General features: G+C 42.2%; 1 protein-coding gene and 1 long non-coding RNA gene across 2 annotated transcripts in view; one reads left to right on the top strand and one right to left on the bottom strand.

Moving 5' to 3' along the window:
• pigg (phosphatidylinositol glycan anchor biosynthesis class G) overlaps positions 1–888 on the bottom strand; it is a 96,476-nt gene extending 95,588 nt beyond the window's left edge. The window contains exon 1 of the mRNA XM_034034097.3: positions 353–888. Coding sequence (XP_033889988.3) covers positions 353–506 — 154 coding nt within the window. The 5' untranslated portion in view covers positions 507–888. The remainder of the gene's footprint in view (positions 1–352) is intronic.
• Positions 889–10,852: 9,964 nt separating this feature from the next.
• LOC131740115 (uncharacterized) lies at positions 10,853–15,565 on the top strand. Its single transcript, XR_009330794.1, has 6 exons — positions 10,853–11,062; positions 11,768–11,939; positions 12,396–12,478; positions 13,413–13,619; positions 14,447–14,809; positions 15,066–15,565. It is a non-coding gene; the product is annotated as an uncharacterized LOC131740115 (long non-coding RNA).
• The last annotated feature ends 202 nt before the right edge of the window (positions 15,566–15,767 follow it).

The following is a 15,767-nucleotide window of genomic DNA, read 5'->3' as shown; positions in this document are numbered from 1 at the left end:
GCATTTTCCTTTTGGTTTTTAAATCCTTTTTAATTGGAGAATATACATATGTTCCAACACAAGAAGCACCTGTATGTCCTGTGTTGGAACCTGATTTATTTCCCCAAAGGAAATGTGTATTGGATTACAACATTTGCTTCTACGGAAAAGATCTCAGTTTAAGCAAGTTTCCTTTTTGTCTTCAATGCACATGTTATACACATTTTATTACCCAAATGACTCACCTTAGGATTCTGTTTGGGGTTCAGTTTTTGTGAGGTTGCATGGTAAGTGTGAGGTCATAGTAAACACGTCTCTATTCTATACTGTTCAGTAATTCCTGGTGTGTTACCGCGTATTTTTAATTTCTTACCTGCCAAAGGTTCTGTCGGGAGATCTGCCACCTTGCTCTTTGCTGAAATGGAAGACTTGACAGGAAGTGGGAAGTATCCTCGGAGAAAAAGTGCTATCCCAAATACTTCCATTATCAAACAAAAAGAAGCAAAAACAGACGAACGGATTTTCATTTTCTGGCTTAGTTGTATGCAGAGATTTAAAAAAAAACGCTGAAAAAAGAACAACTGGAAAAAAAAAACTCCCTTTTAAACCTCACCCTAGACGAATTTCGACCAACTTGCGCCTGTACATTTGCACTGCAGGTATTTATTCTGTACACATTTGTAGTATTTCCTGCATGCACAAGTTGCTCTTGATATACCTGTTCACAGTATATTACTTAAATAAGACAAAACAAGAGCACGGCTTCAAAATTAGTAACATGTAAACTCCTAGAAGTTAATTTAAACACCAGATACTGACTTGGTTTGTACCTGCAGTATTATCAACTGTCAGAACTTCCGGGTTCTCCTCAACTACGGGTCACCAAGGCGACCAATACAATACGGCGATTTCTGTCAAAGTATTATGCAGATAGTGCTCTGACGTCGACTCACAACACAGTCATTTCAAAACCCAGATGTTGCGATTACAACAGCTTTGGAGGAGGCTAAAGATTAGCATCTCAAAAGGAGGCATTTTAATCTTTTACCCACAGCAAGTAATTACAAATTCGGTAGCACAGTGCTGTACGAATAAACAGTATGTAGATGCTTGCATCCACTAGGTGGAGCGCCAACATTAGGGGAAAAAAAACTACAAAGAACACTACATGGGCATTAAAAAGAAAACCAACATAAAAGCCATTACAAAGACTTGTACTGAATGTAAAAGAAACATCATGCACGTTTAGCACACAGAGTGACACGGTGTTAAAAAGGCTACAAAGAGGGCAGAAAGTGAGGAATGTATGCCTCCAATTTAAGTTGTTCAGACCCCTTGGTTTCTGCCATGGTGAGTACATCCGTAATGATGTTTACAACCATAAACAACAACATTATATTGGCTTTCACTGAGTTTAGTTTATTATTCTGACTGGGAGAGGAGTCCACTCAAACAGCCAGAGCAGCATTACTGTTGAATTATTCGTTAGTACCATGTTGTGCCAGAAGATCAAGCCTGGGAAGCTGTGTTGTCACCCAATTATCCACACACTCATTTGGGGATCACAACACAAAAGGCAAAGTTTCTTACTTAATACAAGCAGAGCCAATGAATATTTAGCTCGGTTTCTTGCTCGATTGGCTTGTCCAGGTTTATATTTATATTGCATTCCTTTATAACACGTTACAAGCAAGAAACTATTTCTGTTGAAAAAGAGTCATGTCCAGTTTAACAGAAATGCTGTGGCTCTTTGTCAACAGCTCATTCTTACCCTGAACACTGAAAGATATGTAATGGTTCCCATTTCTAAAACACATTACTCCCATTACAGAAAGGGATACTGTACTGTAATACGCAGGCATGCACAGGATTAACAAGGTATCCAGCAGGGAACTGTTAGAGATTATTTTTTATGCCAGACAGAATTAAAACTTCATAATGCCATATGGATAATTTTAAGCTACTTTAAATGGATGCTTCTCTGCAGTAAGTCTCTATTTTAATGCCTTTGGAGAGCGTTTGAAAGCCTGGAACCCTTTTCATACCGATGAGGCTTTTTTCTGCTATGAGCATGGAATTATCCCCACAGGGTAAGCATTTATATATATATATATATATATATATATATATATATATATATATATATATGAAGGTGTCTTGAGTGATTTGACAAGTCTCTGTAGCAGTCTCTTCCCCTCTGTTGTTAGCTGTCTTTTTGTTTGTCGCTTGCTAATGTACCCTACTCTGACGACCAATGTCTTGGAGCAGCCTGTTATAATGCTGTGACTCCAATTAATTAAGGATCATAGTTCAGTTCGCAGTTACTCTTTAGCACTGTTCAGTGCTAGTGCAACTGTAGTACAGGAGATGGCACTATTGCATACAGATATATGGGTAACAGGTCTGTCTGAACTATATGCATTTTGGTTCAGCAGCAGTAAAGTATGTGTCTCTGTATTTTGTCTAAGCATCATCACAGCTTTATAGTGCTGCAGGGATCACATATCACAACACATGATAAACCTATTTTGCATCTCGAATGTGATCCCAAATCCAGTCAGGTAGACAGACCTAATAAAGTGTCAGGGCCTTGTGTATTTATAAGTGATCCATTGTAATGCAGAATAGTTAATACTGATTTGCCCAACTAGAAAACTAGCACAATAGTGTGCACACTGTCCTAGAATCCTGTTCTGTATTTTACAGAAGGCAGTGTGGTCCAGTGTTTAAAGAAAAGGGCTTGTAACCAGGAGGTCCCCTGTTCAAATCCTGATGCAGCCACTGACTCATTGTGTGACCCTGAGCAAGTCACTTAACCTCCTTGTGCTACATCTTTCATGTGAGATGTTGTTGTAAGTGACTCTGCAGCTGATGCATAGTTCACACACCCTAGTCTCTGTAAGTTGTCTTGGATAAAGGCATCTGCTAAATAAACAAATATTAATTTTAGGCTATTCTGGACACATCACTTAAAAAAAGGTAACATGTTGCTATGACGATCATCCTGCAATGGGCAGCAGTGTAGAGTAGTGGGCAGCAGTGTAGAGTCGTAGTTAGGGCTTTGGACTCTTGACCGGAGGGTTGTGGGTTCAATCCCTGGTAGGGGACACTGCTGCTGTACCCTTGAGCAAGGTACTTTACCTAGATTGCTCCAGTAAAAACCCAACTGTATAAATGGGTAATTGTATGTAAAAAATAATGTGATATCTTGTAACAATTATAAGTCGCCCTGGATAAGGGCGTCTGCTAAGAAATAAATAATAATGTACTGTTGGAAAGCAATTATGAGGAACATTGTGCGAGATATAGTGTTCAGCCAAATAAATTATAACTTCCCCACTCTACATGGTAGAGAGAATGCTACTTTAGATGTACAATGGTGGCCATTCATATTTCATAACTCACATTTATAGTCATTCTTTGTGGCTTTCACCATAAAACTGTGGTGGAACACATTTTTTCTTTCTAATATGCATTTACTTTCATAAGAAGTTGTATATTTGATTGATTGTTTATTAACATGTAACATTTTATTTTAAGCTAAATGCCACGAGACTTATTGACTGAAAGCACATCAGTCAATAAGAGATTCAACTGATTGGTTAATGACTGGAAAGAAGCTGCTGAAAGTGTGGGGCAAATTTCATCCTCCAGGTAAAATGATCAAGGAGGTGCAACCCTATCTGAAACCCTGGCTTGCAAACATGTGTATTACCGGGTATATTGTTTTAAAATAACAATACATGTTTGCTATAACTTATAAAAACAAAACACACTAAAATTGAGTCCTATATAACAATATTGTATTAGTTACAATCACAATAATTAACAAACAAGTTCACAGGCTGGTGATGTTTAATATAGGCAAAACTACTGCATGTTTTTTTTTTCTTTGAAAGGATAATGTGCAGTAGAAAATATCTAACAAACCCTGGTTCCCTGAAAGAGAAGACAACCACCAATGACATTACGTATGGGATATGCCTGCCTATTGGGTAGGTATTGCTGAGCTCTCTATACCAGAGCTGCCAATAGTCCCCTTCCTGGGATGATACACTCGGTCCCGCCTACCGAGGGGATACAACTATCATCCAAAGGAAGACATTTCTCTTTTTCCATCGAACCCGTGAGGGGAACCAATGAGACCATGCGGTTGGTGGTCGTCTTCTCTTTCAGGGAACCAGGGTTACGGTAAGTAACCTAACGTTCCCTTTCAATTCGAAGACGACCACCAATGACATTACATATGGGATAATGTATACCAGAGCCGTCGCGAGGGAGAAGGAATGGCAGCATATGAGGGATACACAAGCACTGTCTAACCCAGAGGTTTGCGGTGTGAACTTACACCATCAGGATCCTTGTGCCTACAGAAGGCAAGGCAGGGTCTACCACATTAAGACGGTAGAACCTGGAGAAAGTATGTGGTGTAGCCCAGCTAGCCGCAGTACACATATCAAACATTGAGGCACCTCTGAAGAGAGCCCAAGATGTAGCCAACCCTCTAGTGGAGTGTGCGGCTACCCTACCAGGTGGGGGCAAGCCAGCAGCATTATACGCAGTCGAGACTGTATCCACAATCCAATGTTTGGATTGAGAGGGGCTGTCCTAGGGTCCGTGTCCCGTGACAGACGAAGAGCTAGTCAGATTGGCAATGAGCTCTTGTCCTATGCACGTAGCATCTCAATGCCTGCACTGGAGAGAGGAAATTCAATCTCTCATCCTCTGTTGAAGCAAACAGAGGTGGATGGAAGGACTCCAGCTCCACAGACTGATTAACGTGGAAGGCTGTGATCATCTTGGGGAGGAAAGCAGGGTTGGTGCACAGAGACAGCCTGCTGCCATCCTCCCAAATACACATGCAGGAGCTGTACACAGACAGCGCCTGCAGCTCACTGACTCGCTTAGCGGAGGTGATAGTCAAGAGGAAGGCTGTCTTCATAGACAGGTACTTCAGCTCTATGGAGTGTATGGGCTCAAACAGGGCCTTCGTGATAGCCTCCAGTACAATATTAAGGCTCCGTTCGGGGAGAACAGTCCTCCTGGGAGGGCTTAATTGTCGAGCGCCTTTAAGAAAACGGGTAGCCAAAAAATGTGCGCCCAGAGACATTGAATCTACGGAAGCATGGCAAGCAGAGATAGCTGCTAAATACACCTTCAAAGTGGAAGGTGACCTACCAGCATCGTGCAGTTCTTGCAGAAACTGTAAGATGACTGGCAGAGGGCAAGATATGGGGTCATGGCTTCTAGCCAGACACCAAGCCTGGAAATACCTCCACTTACAGGTGTACAAGGACCTAGTGGAGTCTGCCCTAGCGCTCTGCAACGTACCCACAACCGCATCTGATAGCCCTAGGGCTAACCAGCAGTCCCTTTCAGGGGCCAGACCCATAGCCGGAACCTGCCTGGTTCCAGGTGCCAAGACAGCCTTTCGCCTGACTGAGGAGATCCATGCAAAGTGGAATCTCCCAGGGCTGGCCGTGCAACAGCTGGCACAGGGTCGAAAACCAGACTCTCCTGGGCCACTTGGGGGGCCACTAGGAGAACAGAAGCTTTCTCTAACCAAACTTTCTCGAGAAAGTCCGGGAGCAGCGGTATAGGCGGGAAAGCGTACAAAAACGCTTTGGGCCATTTGTGCGTTAGGGCATCTATGCCTAATGGACCGCCTAAGCGTGGAGGGACTTCAACAGGGGGCAATGCGTTGTCTCTGCCGAGGCAAAGAGATCGACCTGCACCTTCCCGAACCGCTCCCAAATGCGCTCCAATATCTGAGGGTGGAGTCGCCACTCTGACGGATGCTGACCGCTTCTGGAGAAGAGGTCCGCTGCCCAGTTCACCACTCCGGGAATGTGCATCGTCCGTAGGGACAGCAAGTTCCTCTGAGCCCATGTCAATAGCCTGAAGGCCATGCGATGCAACCCCGGGGACCGTAAGCCACCCTGGTGGTTGACATACGCCACCACTGTCGTGTTGTCTGTCCGGATCAACACATGCGTACAGCACTGGGAGAAAGAGGTGGAGAGCAAGGGATAGCTCTTGCAACTCCAGTAAGTTTATGTGCAGGGATGTCCAGCGGTCCAGCCAAGATCTGCGCACTCCCTGCTTCCCAACCAAAAGTGGAGGCGTCTGTTGTCACCACTTGGCAGTTCAACACTACACCCATTCGCACACCTTCGCGCAGGTGAGAGGTCGTCTTTCACCAGCGTAGGGCTGCCGAGCACGCTTGAGACAGTCAGCCGACGGTGTCTGTCGCGTTTGGCATTCAGGTGGAACGCACTGAGCCACGCTTGTTGCTGGCGCATGCAAAGCAGACCCAGTTGAATGGCCGATGTGGCTGCAGCCATCAGACCCAATTGTTTCTGGTACAATAGGAGGGTGACCTGCGATCCCTGTTGAAACAGAGAGAGGCAACCCTGGATAGCTGCAACTCTGTTGTCCGACAGGTATGCGCACATCGTAATGGAGTCCAGCCGGAACCCAAGTACATAGTGCACTGCACCAGTGTAAGCCGACTCTTTGCATCGTTGATGGTGAGGCCTAGCCTCGCCAGATGCTCTGTCACGACCGCCGTGAGGGCCACTGCTCCTTCTTGCGACTGGGAACAGATCAACCAGTCCTCGAGATAATTTATTACTCTGATGCCCTGCTGCCGCAGAGGAGCCAGGATAGCATCCACTCACTTTGAAAATGTACGAGGAGCTAGGGAGAGGCCGAATGGCAGCACAGCAAACTCGTAAACGCTTCCTTGAAAAGAAAAGCGGAGATAATTTCTGTGCTCTGAACGAATTAGAACGTGAAAGTACGCATCCCGTAAGTCCACGGTGGTGAACCAGTTGCCCGACTGGACTGACTGGAGGATGCATCAGCATTTGGAACCTCCTTTCTTTTAAGAACCCGTTGAGAAGCCTCAGGTCTAAGATGGGGCGAAAGCCGGCATCCTTTTTTGGGTACCAGAAAATACCTTGAGTAGTACCCCTCTCTGTGGGAGGTGGGGTCTACGAGACGAATGGCTCGCATGCACAGCAAGGGTCAGTCACGAAAGTATTCGTGATGCCTTGAAAGGGAGGAGGTCCCAAGCAGAACTGAAGTGCGTAACCGTTTTGCATGGTGGTGAGCACCCAGGAGTCTGAGGTGCAAGAGCGCCAGTACTGCAGCTATTGTGCCGAAAAGTGGGTTGAGGCAGCCAGCCTTCACAGGCCCTGCTCGGGCTGCTGAGGCTGAGGCAGAGCAGTTTGGGGTGGCTGTTTAGGGTGCTAGCCCTGAAAACGCCTCCTGTGATGCTGGTGTGTGGACTGGCCACGTCCTGCATTCCCTCTGCCTGCTGGTTGGTCCCGGTTGCTTGCTGCTGGTGTGCCCTATAGGCGATGCCTTAGGTCACCCAGTGGAGTCGTGGGGACTGGAACTGTTCTAGTGGCAGTCCGCGTCTGAGGAGCTCACCAGCTGCTCGACCTACCCCACGGAGAACGGAGACCTGCAGCAGTGTGCTGGACAGGAGACGTAACTCTGTGGCCACCAGCTTGGGTAGCGGGGCCTCACGCAGTACACAGATGCGTTTCCATCACCTTGCATTAAGGGTTTGGGCACGCCGGGTCTCTAGCCAACCCATTCACCGGCGGGGCCTTAACCAGGGCCGCAATGGTGGAGTCTACCGGGGGGAACCCCGCTAGGCCAAGCTTATCCACACCTTCTAAGGAGACAAGCGGTGCGGCCTGTTTGAGCACGCTAGGACCCGAGGCTGGACAATCCCAGGAGGAGCGTATCTCCTCCATGAAGTCTGGGAAGGCCGGGAACTTCTGAGGGCGAGGAGCCATAGCCTGCGTCCGGAAAACGGACCGGTGTCGCTCTGCTGCTGGCATCCAGGGAACCTACAGGAAAGCTGCAGCGCGTCCCATAAGTACCAAAATCGAGCTGGACAACGGGGGGGGGCACTGGCTTCCGAGGCTACCTCGAAGCCAGGTTCTTCCTCAGCAGGGGTCTCGTCCACCTGCATGTCATAGGAGACGGTGGCCCCCTCCCCAGAGGCCGCTAAGGAGAGAATTGTCCTTTTGCACCAGCTTCCCATACACCCTGAACTCCCCTGGGGGAGGGGGGGTATGGTAATTGGGGCTGCAACGGGGCCTGGGCCGCCGGCGCCTGTTTAGCCAAGAGCTCTAGGACCTGGGCCATCTGGGCCATAATGTCCCTTGCCTGCTTGGAACGCTTCACCCTTCTCACTTACGGAGATGGGGAGCAACTGCGGGCGGCCTGCACATTGGGGATGCCTAGCAGGGGGTCCTGGGACAGGTCATGGAGCAGGGGCTGTGGGGCTCCAAGAGCCGCCGACGGTCCGTCCATAGAGGACGTGGAGCTCGCCCTTGTGGCCCTCTCCAAACGAGGAGGAGGGTGCGGCTGGAAGAGTCACTCAAAAGCCGGGATACGGCAAGGCCTAGCCCGTGGAGGAACTGTGTACTCTCAGGAAGAATAGACAACCACTCGCGGATGACTGCACAGGCAGTCGCTCACACACGACAGACAGATACAAACAGCGGCCTACCACGCAAGCGAGGAGGCCACTGAAAGACAGAAAGGCAAAATGCTCTGTCTTTTTCAAAGTCGTGGATTCCGTGAAAGCAGCGAGCCAGCTTTCAGCACGAATGCAAGGGAAATACAAATGACTCGATTCGACTCGAGAATCTCTTTTCTATCTACACGCTCAGCTCAACACAGAGGTCTTACCGAACCGTCTTGAGAAGGAAAAAGAAAAATGGCTTCCTTTGGATGATAGTTTTATCCCCTCGGTGGGTGGGACCGAGTGCATCATCCCAGGAAGGGGCCTATTGGCAGCTCTAGTATAGAGAGCTCAGCAATACCTACCCACTGGGCAGGCATATCCCATATTATATGTAATGTCATTAGTGGTCGTCTTCAAATTAAAAGGGAACTACAGTTTTTTAAAAGATTAACAAAGCTTGCATTAAGAATACTGGTATGGTTGGATGCTCGAGGGTTAAATAATTGTTTAATATTCAAACAGCCAAAAGGAAACGAAACAATGCATCCGAAAAATGTTGTAACTTGCACAAAACAAAGGCAAGCAAAACATTAGTTAACTTTCATATCTATCAATATTCACTTTAATACTTCAACACTAATCACATATAGGCTACTATTCAAGGCAAGATAGGGGTTTTCTATGAAATTTGGGGACAACGGGAAGATGCAGTATTTAAGTACATATTGCGGCTGTACCTCCGAGATGCTTTTGTGGAGCGTGAGGGTTTTACTGTGAAGGCCTTGACAAATTTGCCTCACTGTGTTTACATTTAATTAAACCAGCTGCTTCTTGAAATAAACAATACATTATAACTGCTATACAAATAATTTAAATAAAGTTTGTTGGCCATTAAATATTAAAAAAAAAACATTACAATTGCAGTTTGAATGAACAGTTTGTGTTCATTATTGTGACTGTATAGTATGATTTATACCCTTGAGAACATAAATATTAATCATTCTGATCTAATATTGCAAATGATGAATAACAGTTAAGGTTGTAGCTGTCAACTTAATGAAACACAGATGACATCTGAAGTATTGGCCACAAACAATTACTCATTGAGTCATATTCTGGTAAAAAAACAAAAAAATTAAAAAGTCTGCACTCAGAAGAACAGGGCAATCAATAGGGAATTCCAAATCAATGCATGTGTTAAATGAATAATAAAATATGCTGTTTTTTTTAATGACAATGGTGTTCGATGATACTACAGTATGGTGCATGCATTTACAACTGTAAAAAGTTCTTCATACCTTCTCAACTTACTCAAGTTTTTTGTGCACACTTATCCTACTCTCTGTGCTAAGAATTTCTGCTTGACGTTGTTTAGTGATTGCCAGCAGTAGTATTATATTGAATATTTTATAAAGAATACAGGGTCTTACTGTTGTAAAACTAGCAATAAATGCCTAACCGACATTTGTTTGTTATTTGTTAATTGGTCACACTACTTCATGGGAGGCTAGTGTACGCTTTTGGTGGGGGTGGGCCTTGTCCAGCTCTGTGGCCAAGGAAGGTGATCTCCCTCATCATGCATGTCCGGGTGCAGCGCCGGGACTCTACACTTGACAGGTAAAGCATGCTACTTTACCAGCCAGTGGCACAAGTACAGCTGACCAGCATAGTGCTACTCAGACTGACAAAATGACAAAACAAAAACAAGTCTAAAGCACACTGTCTCGATCTCCTGATGGTTGCAACATCTCATCCCTTGGTTTGTGACAACAATGTTGCAACCGGTCCCGCTCACACGGCAAGCCGAGCTTCTGGTTGGTGGTGATTTTTTCATCTCTGGCGTCCCTGAACACCTGCTGCCATTGAATTGTTGACCTAGGTATATGCTTTCTGACTAACTAATTCGGCCCATCTTGCTTGTTTGGTTGTTAGTAGCTTATTGATCCAAGAATCTCATCAAGCAGCTTCTTGAAGGATGCCAGGGTGTCAGCTTATACACGAATTAAAGATGTTGTACTGTATATGGTCAGAGCAAAACCCTGAATGAAAAAAATAAACTACAAATTAACACTAAGACCTTCCTAGCCTTTTCTGAAGCAATATTATTGATTAGCTCATCCCAGTCTATCCATGCTTCCGAGGTTCTATGATTTCAGTGTTTGGGATCAAACTTTGCAAACGTGGCTAAATTCTACCTAACAACAATCTTTCTAAATAAAAAAAGCACATTTTTATCGATTCCAGCTAGCAAACTAAAAGAAGGCACTTGCCATATACCGTGTATAAAACTAGCTACAGATCATTTCAAACACTACATTTATATAACATTTTTATAAAAACATTATCTCACTAACTACTATGATCTTACCTCCGCCATCATGCTTCTACAGGTAATTGAGTGGTTGCAGTCACGTGACCCCAGCAGGCTACACCGCTATATTGGCGGTAAAAACAACCATGGCTGCTATTGCAAAAACGGTATCTTCCTCACCAAAATGTAATGTATTTGCAACGACAGAGCACACTTCTCACTTCGTCACAGGAATAAGAACGATTCTTTGAATTTGTGTTTTCAGATATATTAAAATCAAGGTATGTATATTTGTAACCCCGTTTTTCCTTTGTCCCTGCAGTTTCAGTCTGGCGTTAAGTCTGTGACTGCCACCTCCGTTGTTTGAGTTAATTTATGTTTAAAGTTTTGATTTGCCGATTTGTTTGATTACACAATTTACTTTGTACCTTTATTAATTTGTTCTTGAGTGTTGTGGTTTTGCTGTTGCCTTATATATATATTTTTTATTTACTGTTTGTTTTTTATATATTTAGATGCATTGAGGTTTTGCTGTAGGTATAGTGGTAACAAGTACTATTTGCATGGGAATAAGAAACAGGGGGTCCTCAGAGTTGGTCAAAAGCAGAGGATGTCCAGTAATCTCCCAGATGTGGGCTGGTTTAATTCAATTCAAAACTGTGGCCAGAGGAGGCAAAGTGTGCTTGCTCACCGGGGGTGCACAGTAGGGCTCACAAACTCCAAGTTTTATACGCGGTATATAGCAGGTGCCTTCTTTTAGTTTGCTAGCTGGAATCGATAAAAATGTTTGTATATGTCTATAATTTAAATTGATTGTTTTTTAATGTTTTAGAATATTTAACTGTTATACAAATTGTAATTGTTTTTAGTCTATATGTTTTATATTATGTACCATCGAGCCACACCATAATTTTGATGTTCGGTAATTACTTCTAACAGTGTTTCCATGCATATTAAAAATGACACCCTATTTCTTTTCTTCCTAGCTTCATTTGACTATTCTTGAGACTGGAAAGGCGGTAAAATTAAGTCGGTGCACGACCTAATGTAATTTATTCCACTGTCTCTTCTGCCCAAGGGATATCTTTAAATCCAACTCTCAGAAACATTTTCAAAATTACATGGAGAGTCATTACCGGAAGGTTGTACGATTTAAAGGTACATGTATTTTTAAAAATAGAATTTATAAATTGTAGCTAATTCAGACGCAGTTCCCTGAAATCACTGTTTATTCAATATTGAAACAATTGCTCATGCAATGATTACGTGTGTTAGGTGTTTGTGTAGAAACGGCAGTATATCAATATTTAAGAAAAAATCCATTCCATTGTTAATGTTATTTTTAATAATAGATAATGGCAGACATAATGGTAGATCCACTTGTCAAACTGTGTTTTATTTGGCAGTTTAAGGGACAATGTGATGTAAAATTATTATGCATTCCATTATTGCAAACAGTTAATTTGTGATGCTTAAAGTACAATGTTTTTCTTCCTTATGCAAACTTCCAAATATGTATATGGGATGTAAGAAGGGAGGGCATTTCCATTGTCCTTATTGCATACATACAATTTCAAAGAGGTCACAGTCCGTTTTTCATTTGTCTGTCTGCAGCAAAAAAAAACATGCAGTAGAGACCCAGGCTGACACTCCAGAAAAACCCCCAGTAGCTGCAAGTGCTGCTGGTTCTGTCCAGGGTAAGGTCAATAGGATCCCTTGTCCATATTGCCAGGTTCTAATGAACCAAAACACATTGTTAAGACAAATCCAAAGGCAGCATTCTAAACCACAATTGAGAGATCACACAGAAGACTCATTTATCAAGCCAGTGCCTTGATTGTCTCAAAATCGTTCAGAGGTCCACCAGTTGCCATTCATGTCAAACAGACAATCTGGCGAGACAAACATGAAGTAAGCTGTCAGTTGGACTCTTGTAGATTACTTAAACAATTGACAAATAGTATGTCTGAATGTGTTACAGTTCACCCTTTCCAGCCCAGCAATGCCAATTGGAATACCTGCTTTCAAGGCTATATTTTTATATCTGCTCATTGAATGAATTTGACTTATTTTTGAAGTAGTACAGGCACTCAATTACTGGACTTCTGACCAGTAGCAAAGGGTTTTGGAAGATGATAATCTCACCTGGTCATGGAAAATAGGGTGTGGTTTCAAGTTTCTCTTTTTTTCTGTCGCATTTTAACAGTCAATTTTAACAGTATTTGAGAAGTTGACACCACTTAACTTATTAAAAACATTGTTTTACAAAAACTGTATGTTCTTTGGCATGTTAAAAATAGTAATACATTAAGTTTAAAGTGTGTGATTCCAAAGAGTAATCAGTAAAATGTTGATATTTTATGTAATAAATAACAATAAAATTGCATCCTTTTCCCTCAGTGTTTATATAAAAACTTGTATTCATTTTCTTGTGAATAAAATGAAGTGTTAGTCATCACTAAAATTGTATAATTATATTTAATGAAACCAAAACCAAAATAAGTTTCATTTTAATGTTTTCTTATTAGTTGTTGGTTTATTAATTAAAGTTTTTTTGTGGGCTATACATGTGTATCTTATGTAGTTTTTACCAAATGTAAGTCTGCAAACATTTTTTTTTTCTTATTTCAGTTAACACTATGGAATTTGAAAACACGTTTTTGACAAGTGCAAATGGGACACATCACATGGTGTGGGATAGAGGGTCAAATGTCCAGATTTCTGACATGCCAACTAAAAGAAAGCGAACATGCACTGCAAATGACAGCACTGGATGTCCCTGTGAAGCAAATGCAAATGAGAAAAGGGCTGCTGCTCAAGAAACTGTCAGTTTATGCAGTAAGTCAGTTTTTTTTTTTTTGGGGGGGGGGGGGGGGGTTCACTGAACCACTTTGTGAAAATGCATACTAGCCCTCATGCAAAAACTGTGTTACTTACTGACATAGTGATCTAATCCAGAAGTGATTAACTAAAAGGTCCAAGGCACCATTTAAAAAATACAGTACATCAACACACAATACCTGTAATGCATACATTAACTGACATTGAATGTCAGATTCCCTTTGTAGATAATTTACTAAGGACTTAATTAGAACAGAGGTCCACTTAAAATTATGTATTACTGTAAACTGGTTGTACAACAGTGTACATTAGCCCTCTGCTGCACGTGACACTCTGTGATTTACCATTACAATAAGATGGGTATTTGTGTTTTTTAATATGCAGAATGTATTTTAGTATGTGTGTGAAGTGTGAATGATTAATTGTTCTAAAATTAGAACTATGGCTAGTGAATCAACAGCATTATTGTGATGTTGACTTGCTACTGAACTGCAATGTTGTCTGTGTTTGAGATTAATTACCACAAAATGTCATTTTTCTGAGCCCCCCTGCTCAGGCAGATACCTAATACAATGTCACAAGACATGTTAATCCCCAAAATGAAAGTTTCTACACTCACTCAAATGGTTATACGGTAGTCTATTGGGTTATTCCAGTATGATTGTTTATATGTCTGTTGCACATGGACCACTGGCTGATGTTTAATGTAGTCATTCTACACAGGAAGGGGACTTGTGAGAAAAAGGGTTGTGGCAGTAAGAGTTCAGAAATGGTATATGTCTTGATTATTACGCCTTTAAAATGACTGGTTGTCTTTTTTTCAGGAAGTTCATTTGTATCAATTTATGCAAACAGAGGTGTGCCTCAATCATAGTGCTCGAAACCAAATGGAAGCACACTGTACCTGCTAGTCACAAGCAATGTGTTAGTGAACATGGAAAAGTATGACCAGATCAGCTTTGAGGAAGGATCCTTTTTCATTGGAGACGAATCTGGAGGATGTTTGCAGAGGGAACATGGTGCCAATCTAATTATTGAACTTGGATCTTAAATAATATCAGTCTTGACGAGGTGCTGACCAGCATGTGTTTTTGCCCCCTTCAGGTCAAGTCATTCACTGTTGATGATATGATGGCCAGGATAAGAATCTTTTCATTGCTTTGTCATTTCTCTTTACAAATATTCATGTAAGTACATTTAGGTATAATTGTTGTGCTATTTTGATATGTTCCACTGTTAATACAGTTCAATCTGTTTTGTGTGACCATATATAATTAAACAAAAAGAATGAGTGAAAATGGAACTGTTTATAGGCATCAGTCAGTGTGATTATGATGTGGGATTTGAGGAGTGTACTGTATTAACTATTGTCACTTCACAGGCAAGATGTTGATGTTGTTGTGCTAAACATGAATTGAATGGAATGTATTCTTCTCTTGCTAGATGTTCCAGGAAGTTATCAGCATTCTTAGTGGACTCTGAAAATATAAAGCTGACCAAACGAACACAGATAATCTCTACAACCAAAATGATTTGCTGTAGACAATAAGACATGTTCTGAATCCTTCGTGATTGCATAGGTCTGTGTGTATCTCTTTTATTTTGTAAAGACACCTCCATAACCCACCTACCCCCACACTTTGCAGCAAAACTATTTGTGTTTCACATATTACTGCATGTAGCATAGCTACACATCTGAAATGCATTGTCTGACTTGCATAATGTTTTCTTTTTCTATTTTACACACACTAAGTCAGTGCCTAGAGTAATTTAATGAGAACAGTCCATAGTAATGAGGGAAGAGAAAGGTTTGAGTTGATTTCTTTCATCCTTCTATGCGTTTCAATATTCATAGTCAGGCATTGTGCATACATAAACTTTTAATGCTGCTTCCATTTTCTTTCAAGACTGATGGGCTTATTTGGATTTTTTTTTTTTCAGTGCAGGACATTTTTTTTTTTTTTTTCACATTATTTTATTATTCGCCTTATTTGTTCTGAATAAAGGAGTTTGTAGGTTAACTATATAGTAACAGTAACACAAACACTAATAATGAAGTATTAAATAAAAAGTACCATAATGTGAATTATCTGTTTTGTTTTGTAAGCATTTTTGTCTGGTAGGAATTATAATTTGATATCCATT

This window comes from Acipenser ruthenus, chromosome 1 (genome assembly GCF_902713425.1).
Source record: "Acipenser ruthenus chromosome 1, fAciRut3.2 maternal haplotype, whole genome shotgun sequence".
Lineage (NCBI taxonomy): Eukaryota > Metazoa > Chordata > Actinopteri > Acipenseriformes > Acipenseridae > Acipenser > Acipenser ruthenus.
The sequence above is the reverse complement of the archived record's forward strand: the minus strand, read 5'-3'. Positions and strand labels throughout refer to the sequence as shown.